This window comes from Dendrobates tinctorius, unplaced genomic scaffold (genome assembly GCF_039654945.1).
Source record: "Dendrobates tinctorius isolate UK_male_01 unplaced genomic scaffold, ASM3965494v1 ptg000060l, whole genome shotgun sequence".
NCBI lineage: Eukaryota > Metazoa > Chordata > Amphibia > Anura > Dendrobatidae > Dendrobates > Dendrobates tinctorius.
In genome coordinates this window covers 23,606,492-23,622,313 of record NW_027361728.1, presented here as the reverse complement: position 1 = coordinate 23,622,313, position 15,822 = coordinate 23,606,492, and the positions used below count along the sequence as shown (strand labels likewise).

At 42.8% G+C, this 15,822-nt stretch overlaps 1 protein-coding gene and 1 long non-coding RNA gene across 4 annotated transcripts in view; one reads left to right on the top strand and one right to left on the bottom strand.

Moving 5' to 3' along the window:
* USP13 (ubiquitin specific peptidase 13) overlaps positions 1-15,822 on the top strand; it is a 212,011-nt gene that overhangs the window by 146,253 nt on the left and 49,936 nt on the right. The window contains exons 11-13 of the mRNA XM_073578782.1: positions 11,531-11,656; positions 12,778-12,931; positions 15,149-15,323. Coding sequence (XP_073434883.1) covers positions 11,531-11,656; positions 12,778-12,931; positions 15,149-15,323 — 455 coding nt within the window. The remainder of the gene's footprint in view (positions 1-11,530; positions 11,657-12,777; positions 12,932-15,148; positions 15,324-15,822) is intronic.
* The window catches only part of LOC141092541 (uncharacterized), an 81,929-nt gene that overhangs the window by 30,660 nt on the left and 35,447 nt on the right, over positions 1-15,822 (bottom strand). For 2 of the 3 annotated variants that reach the window (XR_012232831.1, XR_012232830.1), the window contains 3 exons: positions 13,676-13,798; positions 12,718-12,866; positions 12,363-12,606 (listed from right to left, as the gene is read on the bottom strand). This is a non-coding gene — a long non-coding RNA (uncharacterized lncRNA). Of the gene's footprint in view, positions 1-12,362; positions 12,607-12,717; positions 12,867-13,675; positions 13,799-15,822 lie in introns of those variants that run through there. The other variant, XR_012232832.1, reaches the window with a different exon arrangement.

Sequence of the window (15,822 nt, the reverse complement as noted above, 5' to 3'; positions counted from 1 at the left end):
TTGATCGATGTAAAAGTTGCTGATCAGATGGTTCGGCACAACCATATCCTTCATGGTATTACACAGTTTCTGATGATCAACAGAATCTGTCCCTTTGCTGTAGTCAGTGAACCAAACCTACATCTCCTTGTTTTATTGTTTAGCTTATTTTATTCTTTGGCCTTCAACATTATCCATCAAATGTAGGATAACACAAGCATATAAAAAAAATCAGCCCAATTCTCATCCAGGAGAGTGAGACAATTTTTTTTTCTCATTTGGCATGTGTCCTTTTTTTTTTTTTCTTGCTACAGCTATTAATCTTTTACAGGACCATTTACAGTTTCTCATGTTACAGAATTGCAATGTATCTGTAAAAATCTGATTCCATATAAATGATGCATATGGATCGGATTTATCGGATTGCACTTGTCGATTTGTGTGAGCAAGCCCTAATGCTGGCACTCACATCTCTTGTTCCTCTGCTTTTTCTGAATCCTGCTTGTTCCTCTGGCTGGTAGATCTTTGTAGAAGTATAAGGCTGTAATCGTCTTTGGAGGATCTTCAGTAGTATTTTGCTGTCATGAGGCACGAGTGCAACAGTTCGATAGTTTCCACAGTCGGTAGCATCTACCTTCTTTTAGAATTGGAATAAACATTGATCTGGTCCAGATTAACCAGTTCTCCATATCTGTTGACAGTCATGTGATGATATCAACTGTTGCTTCAGAAGACTTTATTAGCTCTATTGCAATTTTGTCAGATCTAAGTGCTTTGTTGTTTGATGGAAGCTTTATCGCAGCAACTACTTCGTCTTTCAGGATTTTCGACTCTATATCATTTCCAGTTTCAGTTTCTTCACGTATCATTGAATCTACCTTGTAGAGGTGCTCTGTGTACTCGGTTATGGCTAAGTTTGTTCTTGTTGGCATCTTTCAACATGCCCAGTCTTGGTTGAAATTTTCATCGCATCTTTTTTATGCTCAGGTATGCCTTCCTGGTATTGCCTCTCAGATGTTCGCTTTCTATCTCTGTACATATATTTCGGTAATAAAGTTCTTTGTCCACTCGAATGACTATTTAATCTTTTATTGTTGTTGTCTGTGTCCTGCTTATTACCTTTTGTGATTTATGCTTCTTCGATTATCTTTAGTGTCTCCTCTGTTAGCCATGGATTTGAGGGTCTTCTGCCTCTAGTTTAATGTTTTACTGGCTTCTTCAGTAATAATAGCCTTTGTATGTGTCTATAATTCCTCAAGCTTTATTTCATTCATGTCCAGTGATGCAAATCAGTTGTGCAAACCCTTCCAAAAAACTTCAGGTATGTTGGTCAAATTGAAGTTGGAAATGGCCTGTTGTTTATTTTGTTTGTGCACCTTAACTCTAATCTTTGATGTCAAAAGTTCACGTTCAGTTCCACAGTGAGCTCCTGGCCTTGTTTTCCCGGTAATGATCGATGACCTCCATCTGTGACAAACGCCTATCTAATGCTTATGGGCTCAATTTGGTGTTGTCCATGTGTAGAGTCTCTGTTGGTGATTTTGGAAGGTGCTCTTGACAGACAGTTAGTTTGTCATACGAACATCAATGAATTTTCCTCCAGCCTCATTTCGTTTAACAAGTGCAAATGTTCCAACGACTGTTGCATGTTTCCGTGGCCCACTTTGGCATTCAAGTCTCCCATGATAATGAATAAGTCTTGTTCTTGGCGTCTTGTCGATTTTTCCTCTTAAACTTGAGTGAACAGTTCAATGTTCTCCTCCTTGGCTTCTGTTGTTGATGAGTAGACTTGTATAACTGTGACATGAATTGGTGCTCTTTATAGTCGTTGAGATGACTTTATCACTGACTGCATTGTACTTCAAGACAATTGTCAGGAACACTGCACTGAACTTGCTCACTGAGCCAGTGCGTGTGTCCTGAGTAAAGTGAACTGCGCTCAAAGATACCTGTGGAGCGGGCAGCAGCCGAGTAGATGCGTACTTCAGAGCAGAAGGACCTGAAGCACGTGACTGCTAGGGGCGTGGCCTAAACTGCAGAGAGCTAGGAGCTGCAAGAGAACTCCTAGCAGGGTAACTGCGAGACAAAGTTACCAAGGGGCATAGACAGGGAGGATAGTCAGGACGTAGCCAATGAGTCATACACAGAGATAGCTGCAAGGTAGAAGAGGGGCGAGCAGAGAGTAGTCAGATCACAGGCAATGAGTCATACACAGAGCAGGAAGCGCAGTACAGAATCAACAGGCAAACTCACAACGGGGAACAGAACCGGGTCAGAACCATATAAACAAGCTATAACAACGAACAGGCACAGGCACACAGAGGTCACCACACTCGGCCAAAGGCAAAAGTATAACTGACAGGGATTGGAGCTTCCCAGGGGTTTAAGAAGCTCTCCCAGAACGAAAAAGAGGCCACAATCATTAACCCCAGGTGTGCAGATCAAAACCTGCACTGACCTCCAGACATTAACCCCTGACGTGCAGCTCAAAAACCTGCACTGGGATCATGACAGTACCCCCCTCTCAACGGGGGGGCCTCTAGACCCCCAGGCTTCCCCGGGTACTTGGCATGGAAAGCCCGAACCAGGCGATCTGCATGTACAGAGCGAGCAGGGACCCATGAGCGCTCCTCTGGTCCATATCTCTTCCAGTGGACCAGGTACTGCAAAGAGCGGCGCACCCGCCGAGAGTCCACAATATGTCTGACCTCATACTCCAATTGACCCTCCACCAGCACTGGAGGAACAACAGGCTTGGAGTCCTCTTTGACAGACCCTACGGATTTCAACAGAGATTTATGGAACACATTGGATATTTTTAAGGAGGCTGGGAGACTCAACCTATATGCCACTGGGTTGACTATCTCCATAATCTCGTACGGACCAATGAACTTTGGTCCCAACTTAGCTGTTGGTACCTTTAAGTTGATGTTACGTGTGGAAAGCCAAACCTTCTCTCCCACCTGAAACATGTCTCCCGAGGCTCTCTTTTTGTCAGCAAAATATTTGTACCTCCCCTGGGCCCTAGAGATATTACGCTGGATTTCAGCCCAGAGGTTTTTTAACCGTTGAACGGACCCCTCTACCCCTGGACAACCGGAATCCACCGGTGAAAACTCCCCAAAATGCGGATTAAACCCATAGTTAATCAGGAATGGGGACATGTTGGTGGACTGACTCACCCGGTTGTTTAAAGCGAATTCCGCCAATGGTAACGCATCACACCAATCCTCCTGTCTGGCAGAGGTCAGACACCTGAGAATTTGTTCCAGGGATTTATTGGTGCGTTCTTTCTGACCATTACTCTCCGGGTGATATGCCGACGAGAAGGAGAGTGAGATGCCCAATTTTATACAGAACACCCTCCACAAACTGCATACCTCTGTCAGACACAACATTCAGAGGTACCCCATGCAATCGGACCACATGCTGCACAAACAACCTTGACAATGTTTCTGCTGAGGGTAATGCTGCCAAGGGAATGAAATGGGCCTGTTTAGAAAACCTATCCACCATCACCCAGATCACGGTATTGCCCCTGGAAGGTGGAAGGCCGGTAATAAAATCCATGGAAAGATGAGTTCATGGCCTATCAGGAACCGGTAAAGGTATGAGTTCCTCAGTCGGCCGGTTATGCGAGCTTTTGGAACGGGCACACACGCCACAAGCAGAAACAATTTTCTTGACATCGGACTTTAGTGAAGGCCACCAAAAACCCCTGGCTACTGCCTCTCTAGTGGCCGTGATACCTGGATGAGCACTCAGCCTAGACTCATGAAACTCCTGCAGAAGTCTAGGCCGCAATAAATCTGGAACAAACAAATTATCCCCTGGCCTGGTTGCCGGAGCTAGGGCCTGAGCCCTTAGAATTTCTTGTTCCAACTCAGATGAGACCCCCGCCACTACCACCCCTGGGGGAAGAATGGAGGACGGCGGCTCAGGGGGAGACACTGGGTCAAAACTTCTGGACAGGTTATCCGCTTTAACATTTTTGGACCCTGGTTGAAAAGTAATGGAGAACTGAAATCGTAAAAAAAAAAGTAACCAACGGGCTTGTCTAGGAGTAAGCCTCTTCGCAGATTCAAGGTATGCCAAATTTTTGTGATCCGTGACAACCGTGATAGGGTGAGCCGCCCCTTCCAAAAAGTGCCTCCATTCCTCAAACGCCAGGTTGACCGCAAGAAGTTCTCTATTGCCTACATCATAGTTTCTCTCAGCGGAAGAGAACTTCTTGGAGAAGAAGGCACAGGGTCTGAGATTGATAAGGGTGGTCGGACCCTGGGACAGCACAGCCCCCACCCCCACTTCAGAAGCATCCACCTCCACAATGAATGGTTTGGACGGGTCTGGTTGTACCAACATCGGGGCGGACATGAAACTTTTCTTAATAGCTGAGAAGGACTCCTTAGCGAGTACAGACCAATTTTTTACATCAGCGCCCTTCTGGGTAAGATCCGTGAGTGGTTTAACCACTTGTGAGAAACCTTTAATGAATCTCCGATAATAGTTCGCAAATCCTAAGAAGCGCTGGAGCCCCTTGAGATCTCGAGGCTGAACCCAGTCAGCGATCGCCAGCACCTTCTTAGGATCCATACGAAACCCCTCACAGGACACAATCAACCCCAAAAAAGACTGTTTCTGTACAAAAAAACTAACATTTTTCCAATTTAGAGAACAATTGGTTCTCCCTGAGTCTCTGGAGAACTGTCTGTAGATGTTGCAAGTGAGATTGGTTGTCCGGGGAATGCACCAAAATGTCATCCAAATAAATAATAACAAAACGTCCTATCAGGTCAGAAAACACAACATTGATGAAATTCTGGAAAATAGCGGGTGCATTAGTTAATCCAAACAGCATAACCAGATTTTCAAAGAGTCCTTCTGATGTGAGGAACGCAGTTTTCCACTCGTCCCCTTCCCGAACCCTTATCAGATTGTAGGCCCCCCGGAGATCTAACTTGGAGAACCATTGGGCCCCAGCTAACTGGTTACATAAGTCTGGGATGAGGGGAAGCGGGTAAGTGTTCCTAACTGTTATCTTGTTCAGTTCCCGAAAGTCGAGGCACGGCCGCAAACCACCATCTTTCTTCTTCACAAAGAAGAATCCTGCTGCCACAGGTGACAGAGAAGGCCTGATATGCCCTTTGCGGAGACTCTCAGCTATGTACTCCTTCGTGGCTTGGCGCTCAGGCCCAGACAAATTGAACAATCGAGCCTTAGGTAACTTGGCTCCGGGTACTAAATCAATGGCACAATCGTAGGGTCTATGTGGTGGCAGCGCCTCACCCTCACTTTCGGGAAAAACGTCTGCGAAATCCTTCAGGTACTCCGGAATACCTTCCAGACCGTCAGATGACACAGATACGGATTTAACAGCATTAACAAGATGTCCCAGGTTACCACATTTATCCTTGCATCCCCATTGAGTGATCTCCCCTGTAACCCAATCAATGGTAGGATTATGGCGTTGAAGCCAAGGCATCCCCAGTCCTGCAGGCAAGTTATCTAGCACAAGACAACTTAGTTTTTCCACATGAGTGGAACCCACTTTTAGAGAAAAAAGTTCAGACCTGCAACAGATACCGTCCTTGGTAAGAGGGGACGAGTCAATTGCCACAAGTTTAACAGGATCCTGAAGCCTGACTGTCCTGAAGCCTATCTTATTAAGAGTCATAATTTTTGTATCAATCAGGTTCACACCAGAACCACAGTCAACAAAAGCAGTAGTCTGAACCGGACCATTACCAAGTTCCAGTTCCACCTGCAGCACCATTTTTGCACGTGAGGAAAATTGTACCTGAAGGTCTGGGTAGCCTCCTCGACTACTACCCAGACCTAGTCGTTTCCCGCCATCTTGGAGGATGACGGACAGGAGGGGCAGTCCTTCCAGTGTCCAGATTCCCCACAATAGAAGCACAACTGCTTCTCCCAGCGGCGTCTTTCCTTTTCCTCACAGGCGACAGCGCTCACCTCCATAGCCACAGGAAGAGTCCGGGTCTCATCTCCACTGGAGAATAATGATGTTTCCAGTTGCATAACGCCTCTAGCCCGCAGTCTGCGATCCATGCGAACCGCTTGGGTCATGGCATGCTCTAGGGAGTCAGGTGGAGGATGGAGTGCCAAGGCATCCCTCAGACGTTCACACAGGCCTCTACGGAACAGCCCCCGAAGGGCGGCACCACTCCAAGAAATCTCGGCTGCCCAACGTCTGAATTCAGTACAGAGCCACTCGGCCGAGTGCTCCCCCTGACAGACACTCATCACCTTGTCCTCAGCCAAACGCACTCTATCAGGCTCATCATAAATAAGCCCTAAGCCTTCAAAAAACGCATCCACAGACATTCTCTCGGGCAGAAGAGGAAAGCGAAAATGCCCAGGCTTGTGGGGACCCCCTAAGCAGGGACATAACCACCCCCACCCTCTGTTTCTCATCCCCAGAAGAGCGGGGTCTCAAAGAGAAAAAGAGCTTACAGCCCTCCTTAAATGCTCTGAATTCATCTTTGTTACCAGAAAACGTATCTGGCAATTTAACCGGGGATTCGGGTGGGACTAAAATGACATCTCTATTCCCCACCTGCTGAAAGTACCCCGTGAACTGAGTCCTCAACCCACCGTTGGGACTGGGCCAGAGCTTGGTGTTCCAAACTAAGCTTCTACAGCGACTGAGTCAAGCATTTCACCTGCTCAGATAAAGCACACATTGGATCCATGCTGCAGAAGTCAGGAGAGAAAAAAAAATTCAAGGTCAGTTATAATGTCAGGAACACCGCACTGAACTTGCTCACTGAGCCAATGCGTGTGACTGAGTAAATCGAATTGTGCTCAAAGATACCTGTGGAGTGGGAAGCAGCCGAGTAGATGCGTACTTCAGAGCAGCAGGACCTGAAGCACGTGACTGCTAGGGCGTGGCCTAAACTCCAGAGAGCTAGGAGCTGCAAGAGAACTGCTAGCAGGGTAACTGTGAGACAAAGTTACCAAGGGGCATAGACAGGGAGGATAGTCAGGACGTAGCCAATGAGTCATACACAGAGATAGCTGCAAGGTAGAAGAGGGGCGAGCAGAGAGTAGTCAGATCACAGGCAAAGAGTCATACACAGAGCAAGAAGCGCAGTACAGAATCAACAGGCAAACTCACAACGGGGAACAGAACCGGGTCAGAACCATATAAACAAGCTATAACAACCAACAGGCACAGGCACACAGAGGTCACCACACTCGGCCAAAGGCAAAAGTATAACTGACAGGGATTGGAGCTTCCCAGGGGTTTAAGAAGCTCTCCCAGAACCAAAAAGAGGCCACAATCATTAACCACAGGTGTGCAGGTCAAAACCTGCACTGAGCTCCAGACATTAACCCCTGACATTAACCCCTGACGTGAAGCTCAAAAACCTGCACTGGGATCATGATAACAATGCTGGCCAATCTTCGGTTGAGAATAAAAGCAATACCATTACATCCCCAGTTATCGATGACAGAATAGTAGACCCAATGTTCGTTTGACTGTAATTGTCCGGATTGATTCCATCTTAATTTGCTAATTCTGAGTAATTCAAGTCCTGTTCTGTCCATTTTGGCTTTGATGTCAAGTTTGCCTTGGTCCATAGTTCATATACAATATACCAAGTTCCGAAATGTATGATATCTCTGCAGCTTTTGATATTCCCTTTCAACTAAACGACATTAGCGCCAAGACGACCTTAGTGCTTTGATCCTGGTGAGTACTATATCGATTTTCTTTAGTTGTACGCTCCATTGCGTTTTCTTGGCATATTACAGAAGTAGATTGCCAAGCCTTTCTTTCTTGCAGTAATGTGGCTCCCGTGAAGGAGCCACACTGAATTAACATTGTATGTTGGCAATACAATCCACCTCATCATGCAACGTCCTGCTGCTGATGCTGGGCTTTACTATTTTATCATAATTCATAAAAATATACACAATACAGAGAAAAAGACAAACAATAACCATTATACAGTGCTAAAATAATACCAGTATATAGAACCTAACTATACCAACATATAGTGCTCAAATAATGTGTACCAAAAGGGTCCCAGTCAACTAATGCCAACAATAACCATAATATGGATATTCATTGTCAAAATATTACCAGCCAAATAATATCATTATACAGTGGCCAAATAATATCAAATACCAACACACACAGCCTAAATAATACCAAAATACCATGTCAAAACTGACAGGGTTTATATTATACAAACCAAATACTAATATACAATTCTGAAATACCAACCAAATGCCAACATACAGTGTCCAAATAATACCAAAATATACCAATATACACTGACAAAATAATACCTACCAATGTACAGTGCTGAAATATTACAAACCAAATAATACTGATGTACAGTGTCCAAAATAAATACGAACATAGAATGACCAAATAATATTAAAATAAAAGTCCCCAAATAATACCAATTTACAGTGCCCAAGTATTATAAATAAAGGCAACATACAGTGACCAAATAATACCAGCAAAATAATACAGTACCAACCATATAATACCAATATGTGATATTGACATACAGTGCCCTAGTAATTCTAGTTAAATACCGATTCATAGCACACACAAACCAAGCTAAGCATTGCTATGAAAAGGGTAACTGGGTCTGAGCAGAAAAAGTAAATTAATGTGCATGCAAAATGTAACTGCATATGAACACATGACCTTTACACAGAGAAAAACAAAACACAAAACAAATATCCTGGAATAAAAAAGTAAAAAATATATTGCAAACATTGCATGAAGGTAGTAATAATAGTAATAATAAGGGTATTTAGTTAACATAATTTTGATCAAAATAATGTAGAAGCCATCCCAGCACGTCAAGGCAACCCCCGTGGGACAGTCCTAACTCTTGTATTTAAAACCTTTCCACTTGTCAAGTGATGTAAATGTGAACAAGGACAGAGGGACTGAACCACCAGTAATAGTATAGGCCAGACAGGATGGATTTTCCAACTCAGAAACAGGGTGGTCACACCCTTATATGCACAGAATGCACAATGAAACAAATGAGAAACTGGGTCTGAGCAGAAAAAGTAAATTAATGTGCATACATATGAACACATGACCTTTACACAGAGAAAATCAAAAACAAAACACAACACACAAAACAAATATCCTGGAATAAAAAAGTAAAAAATATATTGCAAAAATTGCATGAAGATAGTAGTAATAGTAATAATAAGGGTATTTAGTTAACATAATTTTGATCAAAATAATGTAGAAGCCATCCCGCCACGTCAAGGCAACCCTCGTGGGACAGTCCTAACTCTTGTATTTAAAACCTTTCCACTTGTCAAGTGACATAAATGTGAGCAAGGACAGAGGGACTGAACCACCAGTAAGAGTATAGGCCAGACAGGGGTAGTCAGGAGGAACAGCTGTCTGAAGAGTATACCCAGCTTGTACATTTTAGGACACATTCATGTGTTTTTATTGTAGATTTTAGGAGAAAGCTGTTGCCAGACACCTCGTAGCAGCTGGACATGGGGAGGCTGTGTGGGCCTCATGGGTTGGACATGGGGAGGCTGTGTAGGCCTCATGGGCTGGACATGGGGAGGCTGTGTAGGCCTCATGGGCTGGACATGGGGAGGCTGTGTAGGCCTCATGGGCTGGACATGGGGAGGCTGTGTAGGCCTCTTGTGCTGGACATGGAGAGACTGTATGGGCCTCATGTGCTGAACGTAGGAGACTGTGTGGGCCTCATGTGCTGGACATGGAGAGGCTGTGTGGGCTTCATGTGCTGGACATGAGGAGGCTGTGTGGGCCCTATTACGATATATAGAAGGTGCTGTATTCTGGTTCAAATGGTGTATAGGGGATGTCAGCATACTTAATTCTGCTCAATATTAAGTGATACATTAATATCATAATTATAATTAATAAGTTGATATTAATATTGAGCCTAATTAATTTCTGCCTAATGGTTCGGCCCTCCACAACAGTCATGGTCTCTCATGTGCTCTGGGAAAATTAATTGCCCACCCCTGCCCTAGCCCAAAGCAATCCCGATCTCTAACCTTAGCACTATTCTTAACTCTAAAAAAAACTAAATGTGTGTAATGACTTAATTTATTATACTGTTAGTGTGTTTTTTTTACTTTTTTTAGAGGGGGCACTATTTTAAAATTTGGGATTACTCCTGCAGTATTTCTTTCTCTCCTCACAAAATTACAAATGTGAGAGAAGGCAGGGAGCTGTGTGAGAGCACAATGCAGTGTTTGTCATCTTAATTGCTGCCTATGCAGAGATTAGCAAATGAGAAGTTTGTCATCTGCTGCTATGCTCTGCATAAGCAGCTGCTGAGATGACAAAACTCACTTCATCATACAGAGAGCTGTCATATGTTATGGTGCAGAGGAACCTAGGTGTCAAATCAGTCCCTGACTATAATGATCATCTAGCTCGCAGCATTTACTGCACCTCTGCACTGATCCAAAAATAATCGATGCTGGGGTAAGGGATGAAATTTTGTGCCACTACTCTCCCAACAGAACATGTCTGGATGCTCCCCTTACTCATTGGATGAACAGCTAGTTCTCCTGAAATTGGTGGGTTTGTGCTACATCAGGCTATGTACCCACGTATGCAGAAAATTCCTGACTGAAAACCGGACTCCTTCCCAGAAAACGCGCGTTTTTTTCCGCACGTTTTCCGCCCGTTTTTTGCATAAAAAAAAGCGCTTTTTATGCGTTTTTTTCTGGAGCGGCCCCAGTCTCATAGAAAATAGTTAGAAATGCGGATTTTTCAGCGAAATTAATGAGCATGCTGCGGTTTTTTACCGCAATGCGTTTTTTCGTGGAAAAAACCGCATCAATATGCACAAAAAGTGCAGAATTCATTAAAATGAATGGGATGCTTTTAAGCGTTTTTGCCGGTAAAAACGCTTAAAAAACACGAAAAAAAGCTTTTGTGTGTGCACACTCTTAATGTGTACCAAGGCTGGCAGGAAACAGTTTTTTTTTTTTTTACTCACATTATTTTTGTAATGTTAAACACAAGAAATCACCTTACGGTCTATGCCAGTGCATAGAAGACATCTTTCTATCACTCTTCACAATAAATAATGAATTTGTTTGTTAAAGGGGTATTCCCATCTCCAAGATCCTATCCCACTATGTAGTACTAATAATAATAATAATCGCAAATATATCCAATTAGCAATGTAATGTAGTTTTCCTGATTCATTGTCTTTCCTTATGTGCACACATTGCAGGACCTTAGGTATCCATGGTTTTGACCACTGATATAATGATAGTTATCTAGTTGCTAGTGGTTGTAACCATGGATACCTAAGGTCCTGCAATGCCTGCACATGAGGAAAGAGACATAGCGAATTAGAAAATCTATACTACATTTCTAATTGGAGGTATTTGCTAATGTCATTATTATTACACCTACTACATACTGAGATAGGACCTTGGACATGGCAATACCCCGTTAAATTTCCTTGTTTGTCAGTGTATTTTGATCTTTCCATAGTTACGCTATCTGCCTGTACATATTCTGTCTACTTTTTGTTTTAAGCTTCAACCAAAAGGGATTACAACTCGAATGTTTAAGGCCTTTGTAAGCCGAGGGCATGCCGAATTCTCCTCAAACAGACAACAAGATGCACAAGAGTTTTTCTTGCACATTATTAATTTAGTAGAGGTATGTAACGTAATGTAATACTAAGTGGTTGATTTGTAGGGAGGACATGACCCTTTTTCTAGTTTGTGTAGAAAATTAGTAGATTTATTTGAAAGTTGATGTCCATCTCTTTAGCTCAGGAGTCCCCAACTTTTTCTAGTTTGTGAGACACTTTCAAATGACGTGACTGCGATCCATATTGGTTATAAAGGGATTTTCCGGGAATATTTTATTTATATGTATATAATTTTTTTCAGTATGGGCCTAAGAATGAACAGACAGGTAGTTACTATCTGTCTGTTCTACCTGGTGCCCACTCCTGTCAGCAATTCTGCTGCTTCATGTCAAAAGAGCAGCTGTTCCTCTTCCGTGCTGCTCTGTTGGTGGGTGGTGACTTTCAACATCATGCTAATGGGGAGATGCCTCCCTGCAGTTAGATTGCTGTAAGCCAGCTGTCAATCACCATGACATCGACATCTATGCCCTGTCAACAGAGCAGAGAATATGGAAAGGTGCTGCTCTGTCGACATGACGTCAGCGGAAGCTGCAGAATCGCCGTCCGGAGCAGTCTGTGGCTGCTCTGAGCCTGGAGAGCTCATCACTGGGCAGAACAGGCAGGTAGTTAGCAACTACCTGCCAGTTAGTTGTTAGGCCAAAAAATCAAATAGTCCTGGAAAACTCCTTTTTTTTAAAGTTTAATAATAAAGATATGAAATTATAACCCGAGTCCAAATCTGATGTTAACTACCAGGACACAATAGCATTTAGAGCTGACACCATCTTCTGGGCTGCTGGTAGGGGGTCTGGCTTTGCAGTCTTCTGACAGTACTGATACCCATCATCACCACATCATGCCTGTGTTTGTGGTTTCAGCTCCAGTAGGGAGGTGAAATCTGTTAAGGCTATAAATGTAAAGCTGATCTGTGCTTTTGACAAGTTGGGCTGAGGCGGTCGCTACCTCCTCGAATAAACTAGATGGAACACAAAACATCATACAGTATATTGAAAGCTATAAAGTTCAAAAATAAGAATTAAATGCACCGAGGATGACCTTTGTGTTTTACTGACGTTAGCTTAATTACCTTTTGATGCGTTTTTTTTTTAACGTGTTTTGTGAAGATTTTCTCTTTTTCCGTTTGTAGAGAAATAGCATAGGTTCGGAAAATCCCACTGATGTCTTCAGGTTTTTGGTAGAAGAGCGGACACAATGCTGCCAATCCAGGAAGGTTCGCTACACAGAAAGAGTTGATTATATCATGCAGTTGCCAGTGCCAATGGAAGCGGCAATAAATAAAGGTATATTCTAAGAATGAAGGAATAAATCATAGAGGATTTGTCACATCTGGTTTATTTTTAGTAGTTTCCTGTATTCCCCATGAAATAACATTGCTGGATCATCTTTTCTTATATTTATGTCATTACTTTTTTATTTGAATAAATTGACAACTGGGTACTACCTTTTTTCTTTTTGATCGGATGTTCCCTTGCACAGCCTCATATTTTCAGCACTAAACAAAAAAGAGGGTCAGATTGTGCAGGGACATGTTCCTTTTGACATCTACTTGTCAACTTAAGGCCCCGTCACACTAAGCGATATCGCTAGCAATATCGCTGTAACGTCACTGGTTTTGTGACGCAGCAGCGATATTGCTATGTGTGATACTTACCTCCGACCGGCTCCCCCCGCTGATCATCGCTGATCGCGTGAGAACTCCTGTGCCGTTTCTCGTCTTCAGCTTCCTGCTGGGCTTCCTGTGGCGCCAACGAGCGACGCGTGGACGCGGGCGGGAGGACGTCAGGATCGCCTCGTCTGACAGGTAAGTATCGACCCCCGACCGCTGCTATGTCGCTGGTGAGATCTGCCTGTTTGGCAGCTCACTATCGACCACTTAGTGATGCACCAGCGATCCATATCGTTGTCGGGATCGCTGGTGCATTGCTAAGTGTGACAGTACCTTTACCGTATTTATACAGTTTCAGGAGGAATAATTGAGGCTCTGAACAACAAAGTTTTATTACAACTTAGATAAATGTACCTACTATTGGAGGTAGAGCACTGCTGTGCTTGGCAGTTTCCGGTAGTTGGATCCCCAGTGATCAAGTTCTCTCATCATCTATCCTCACGATGATTATAACTTACAGAAAAAGCAAAAAACAAATATCCTAAAATAAAAAAGTAAAAAATGAATTGCAAAAATTGCATGACGGTAGTAATATAATAAGGGTATTTAGTAAACATAATTTTGATCAAAAGAATATACAAGCCATCCCGCCACATCAAGGCAACTCTTATGGGACAGTCCTAACTTTTGTATTTAAAACCTTTCTACTTCTCAAGTGACGTAAATGTCAACAAGGACCGTGGGACTGAACCACCAGTAATAGCATAGGCCAGACAGGATGGATTTTCCAACTCAGAAACAGGGCGGTCACACTCTTATATGCACAGAATGCACATGGAACTAAATGAGAAATTAGGTCTGAGATGATTATAACTTATGTACACTGCTCAAAAAAATAAAGGGAACACTCAAATAACACATCCTAGATCTGAATGAATGAAATATTCTCATTGAATACTTTGTTCTGTACAAAGTTGAATGTACTGACAACAAAATCACACAAAAATCATCAATGGAAATCAAATGTATTTACCAATGGAGGCCTCTGGACATTACGCTGACAGACACAGCAAACCTTGCCACAGCTTGCACTGATGTGCCATCCTGGATGATCTGCACTACCTGAGCCACTTGTGTGGGTTGTAGAGTCCATCTCATGGTACCACGAGTGTGAAAGCGCAACCAACATTCAAAAGTGACCAAAACATCAGCCAGAAAGCATTGGTACTGAGATGTGGTCTGTGGTCCCCACCTGCAGAACCAATCCTTTATTGAGGGTGTCTTGATAATTGCCAATAATTTCCATCTGTTGTCTATTCCATTTGCACTACAGCATGTGAAATTGATTGTCAATCAGTGTTGCTTCCTAAGTGGACAGTTTGATTTCACAGAAGTTTGATTTACTTGGAGTTATATTCTGTTGTTTAAGTGTTCCCTTTATTTTTTTGAGCCATGTATTTGGTGCTACACCTTTTTATTGGTATTGTTGCTCAACTGCAGCTGAGGGGCATGAGTTTTCTGAAACCGTAAAACCAGTTATGTATCCCTATTAAGCCAAACATTTTATACCTATGTCTACTGTTTACTAATTAGAAATCAGTAGCTCATTAAAGATTATTGGACAAATATTAATCAGGTAGGTATTGCCTGATTTTTTTTTTATATTTTAATAGTAAAATATTAGTTTTTTGTAATAATGTATTAAATAATGGTGCTAATTTCATGGTAAAATCCTTGAATACTATTGACGTGTTTGTTTCAAGATTTTATACAGTAGGTTTGGGCCCAAATGTTTATTTTGTCCTACATCCCATTAGTCAGTCATTCATTTTCAACTCACAACTTTACCAGTCACATATGTAATGGTAATATGTATATGGATTTATTCCAGATGAATTGATCACTTATGAAATGAAGAGAAGAGAGGCAGAAAGTGCTAAACAACCACCTCCGGAGATTGTGCATGCTAAGATTCCATTCAGTGCTTGTCTCCAGGCCTTTTCTGAGCCTGAGAATGTGGATGACTTCTGGAGCAGTGCTCTTCAAGCCAAATCTGCAGGTGTTAAGTAAGTATTTTTCCATTAAAGAGATATTCAGCCTTCTAAAATTCAATTTCTAAGGATAGGCCACAATATGAGATCAATGGGGGTCCCACTTCTGTCTGTTGAGAATTTGCTACAGCCTCTTTACATGGGTTGGAAGGCAGTCCAAAAAGTTATTTCAGATTTAATAAGTTATGAGAAGGAGTTCAGTTGTGTGTAAGTGTGATAGAAATAGGATGCCACAATTGTGATCTCCAACACACTTTCCAACGTTGTCATTGAAGTAGGGGCGGATACAGGGGATTCCTGTTCAAAAACAGAATACGGGCCCTTTCCAGTTTCATAATGTGTCTATGACAGAGCCGGTTTGCTTTATTAGAGGAGTAAGTGTGCACCCTTGAACACGATTACTGAAATGTAATTAATACTTCTTACAAAACTATTGAGAAACTAGTCGCATGCATTGCTCAGATGTCATTTTGGCCCATTCTTCCACACAAACACTCTACATTGAAGAAGCTTA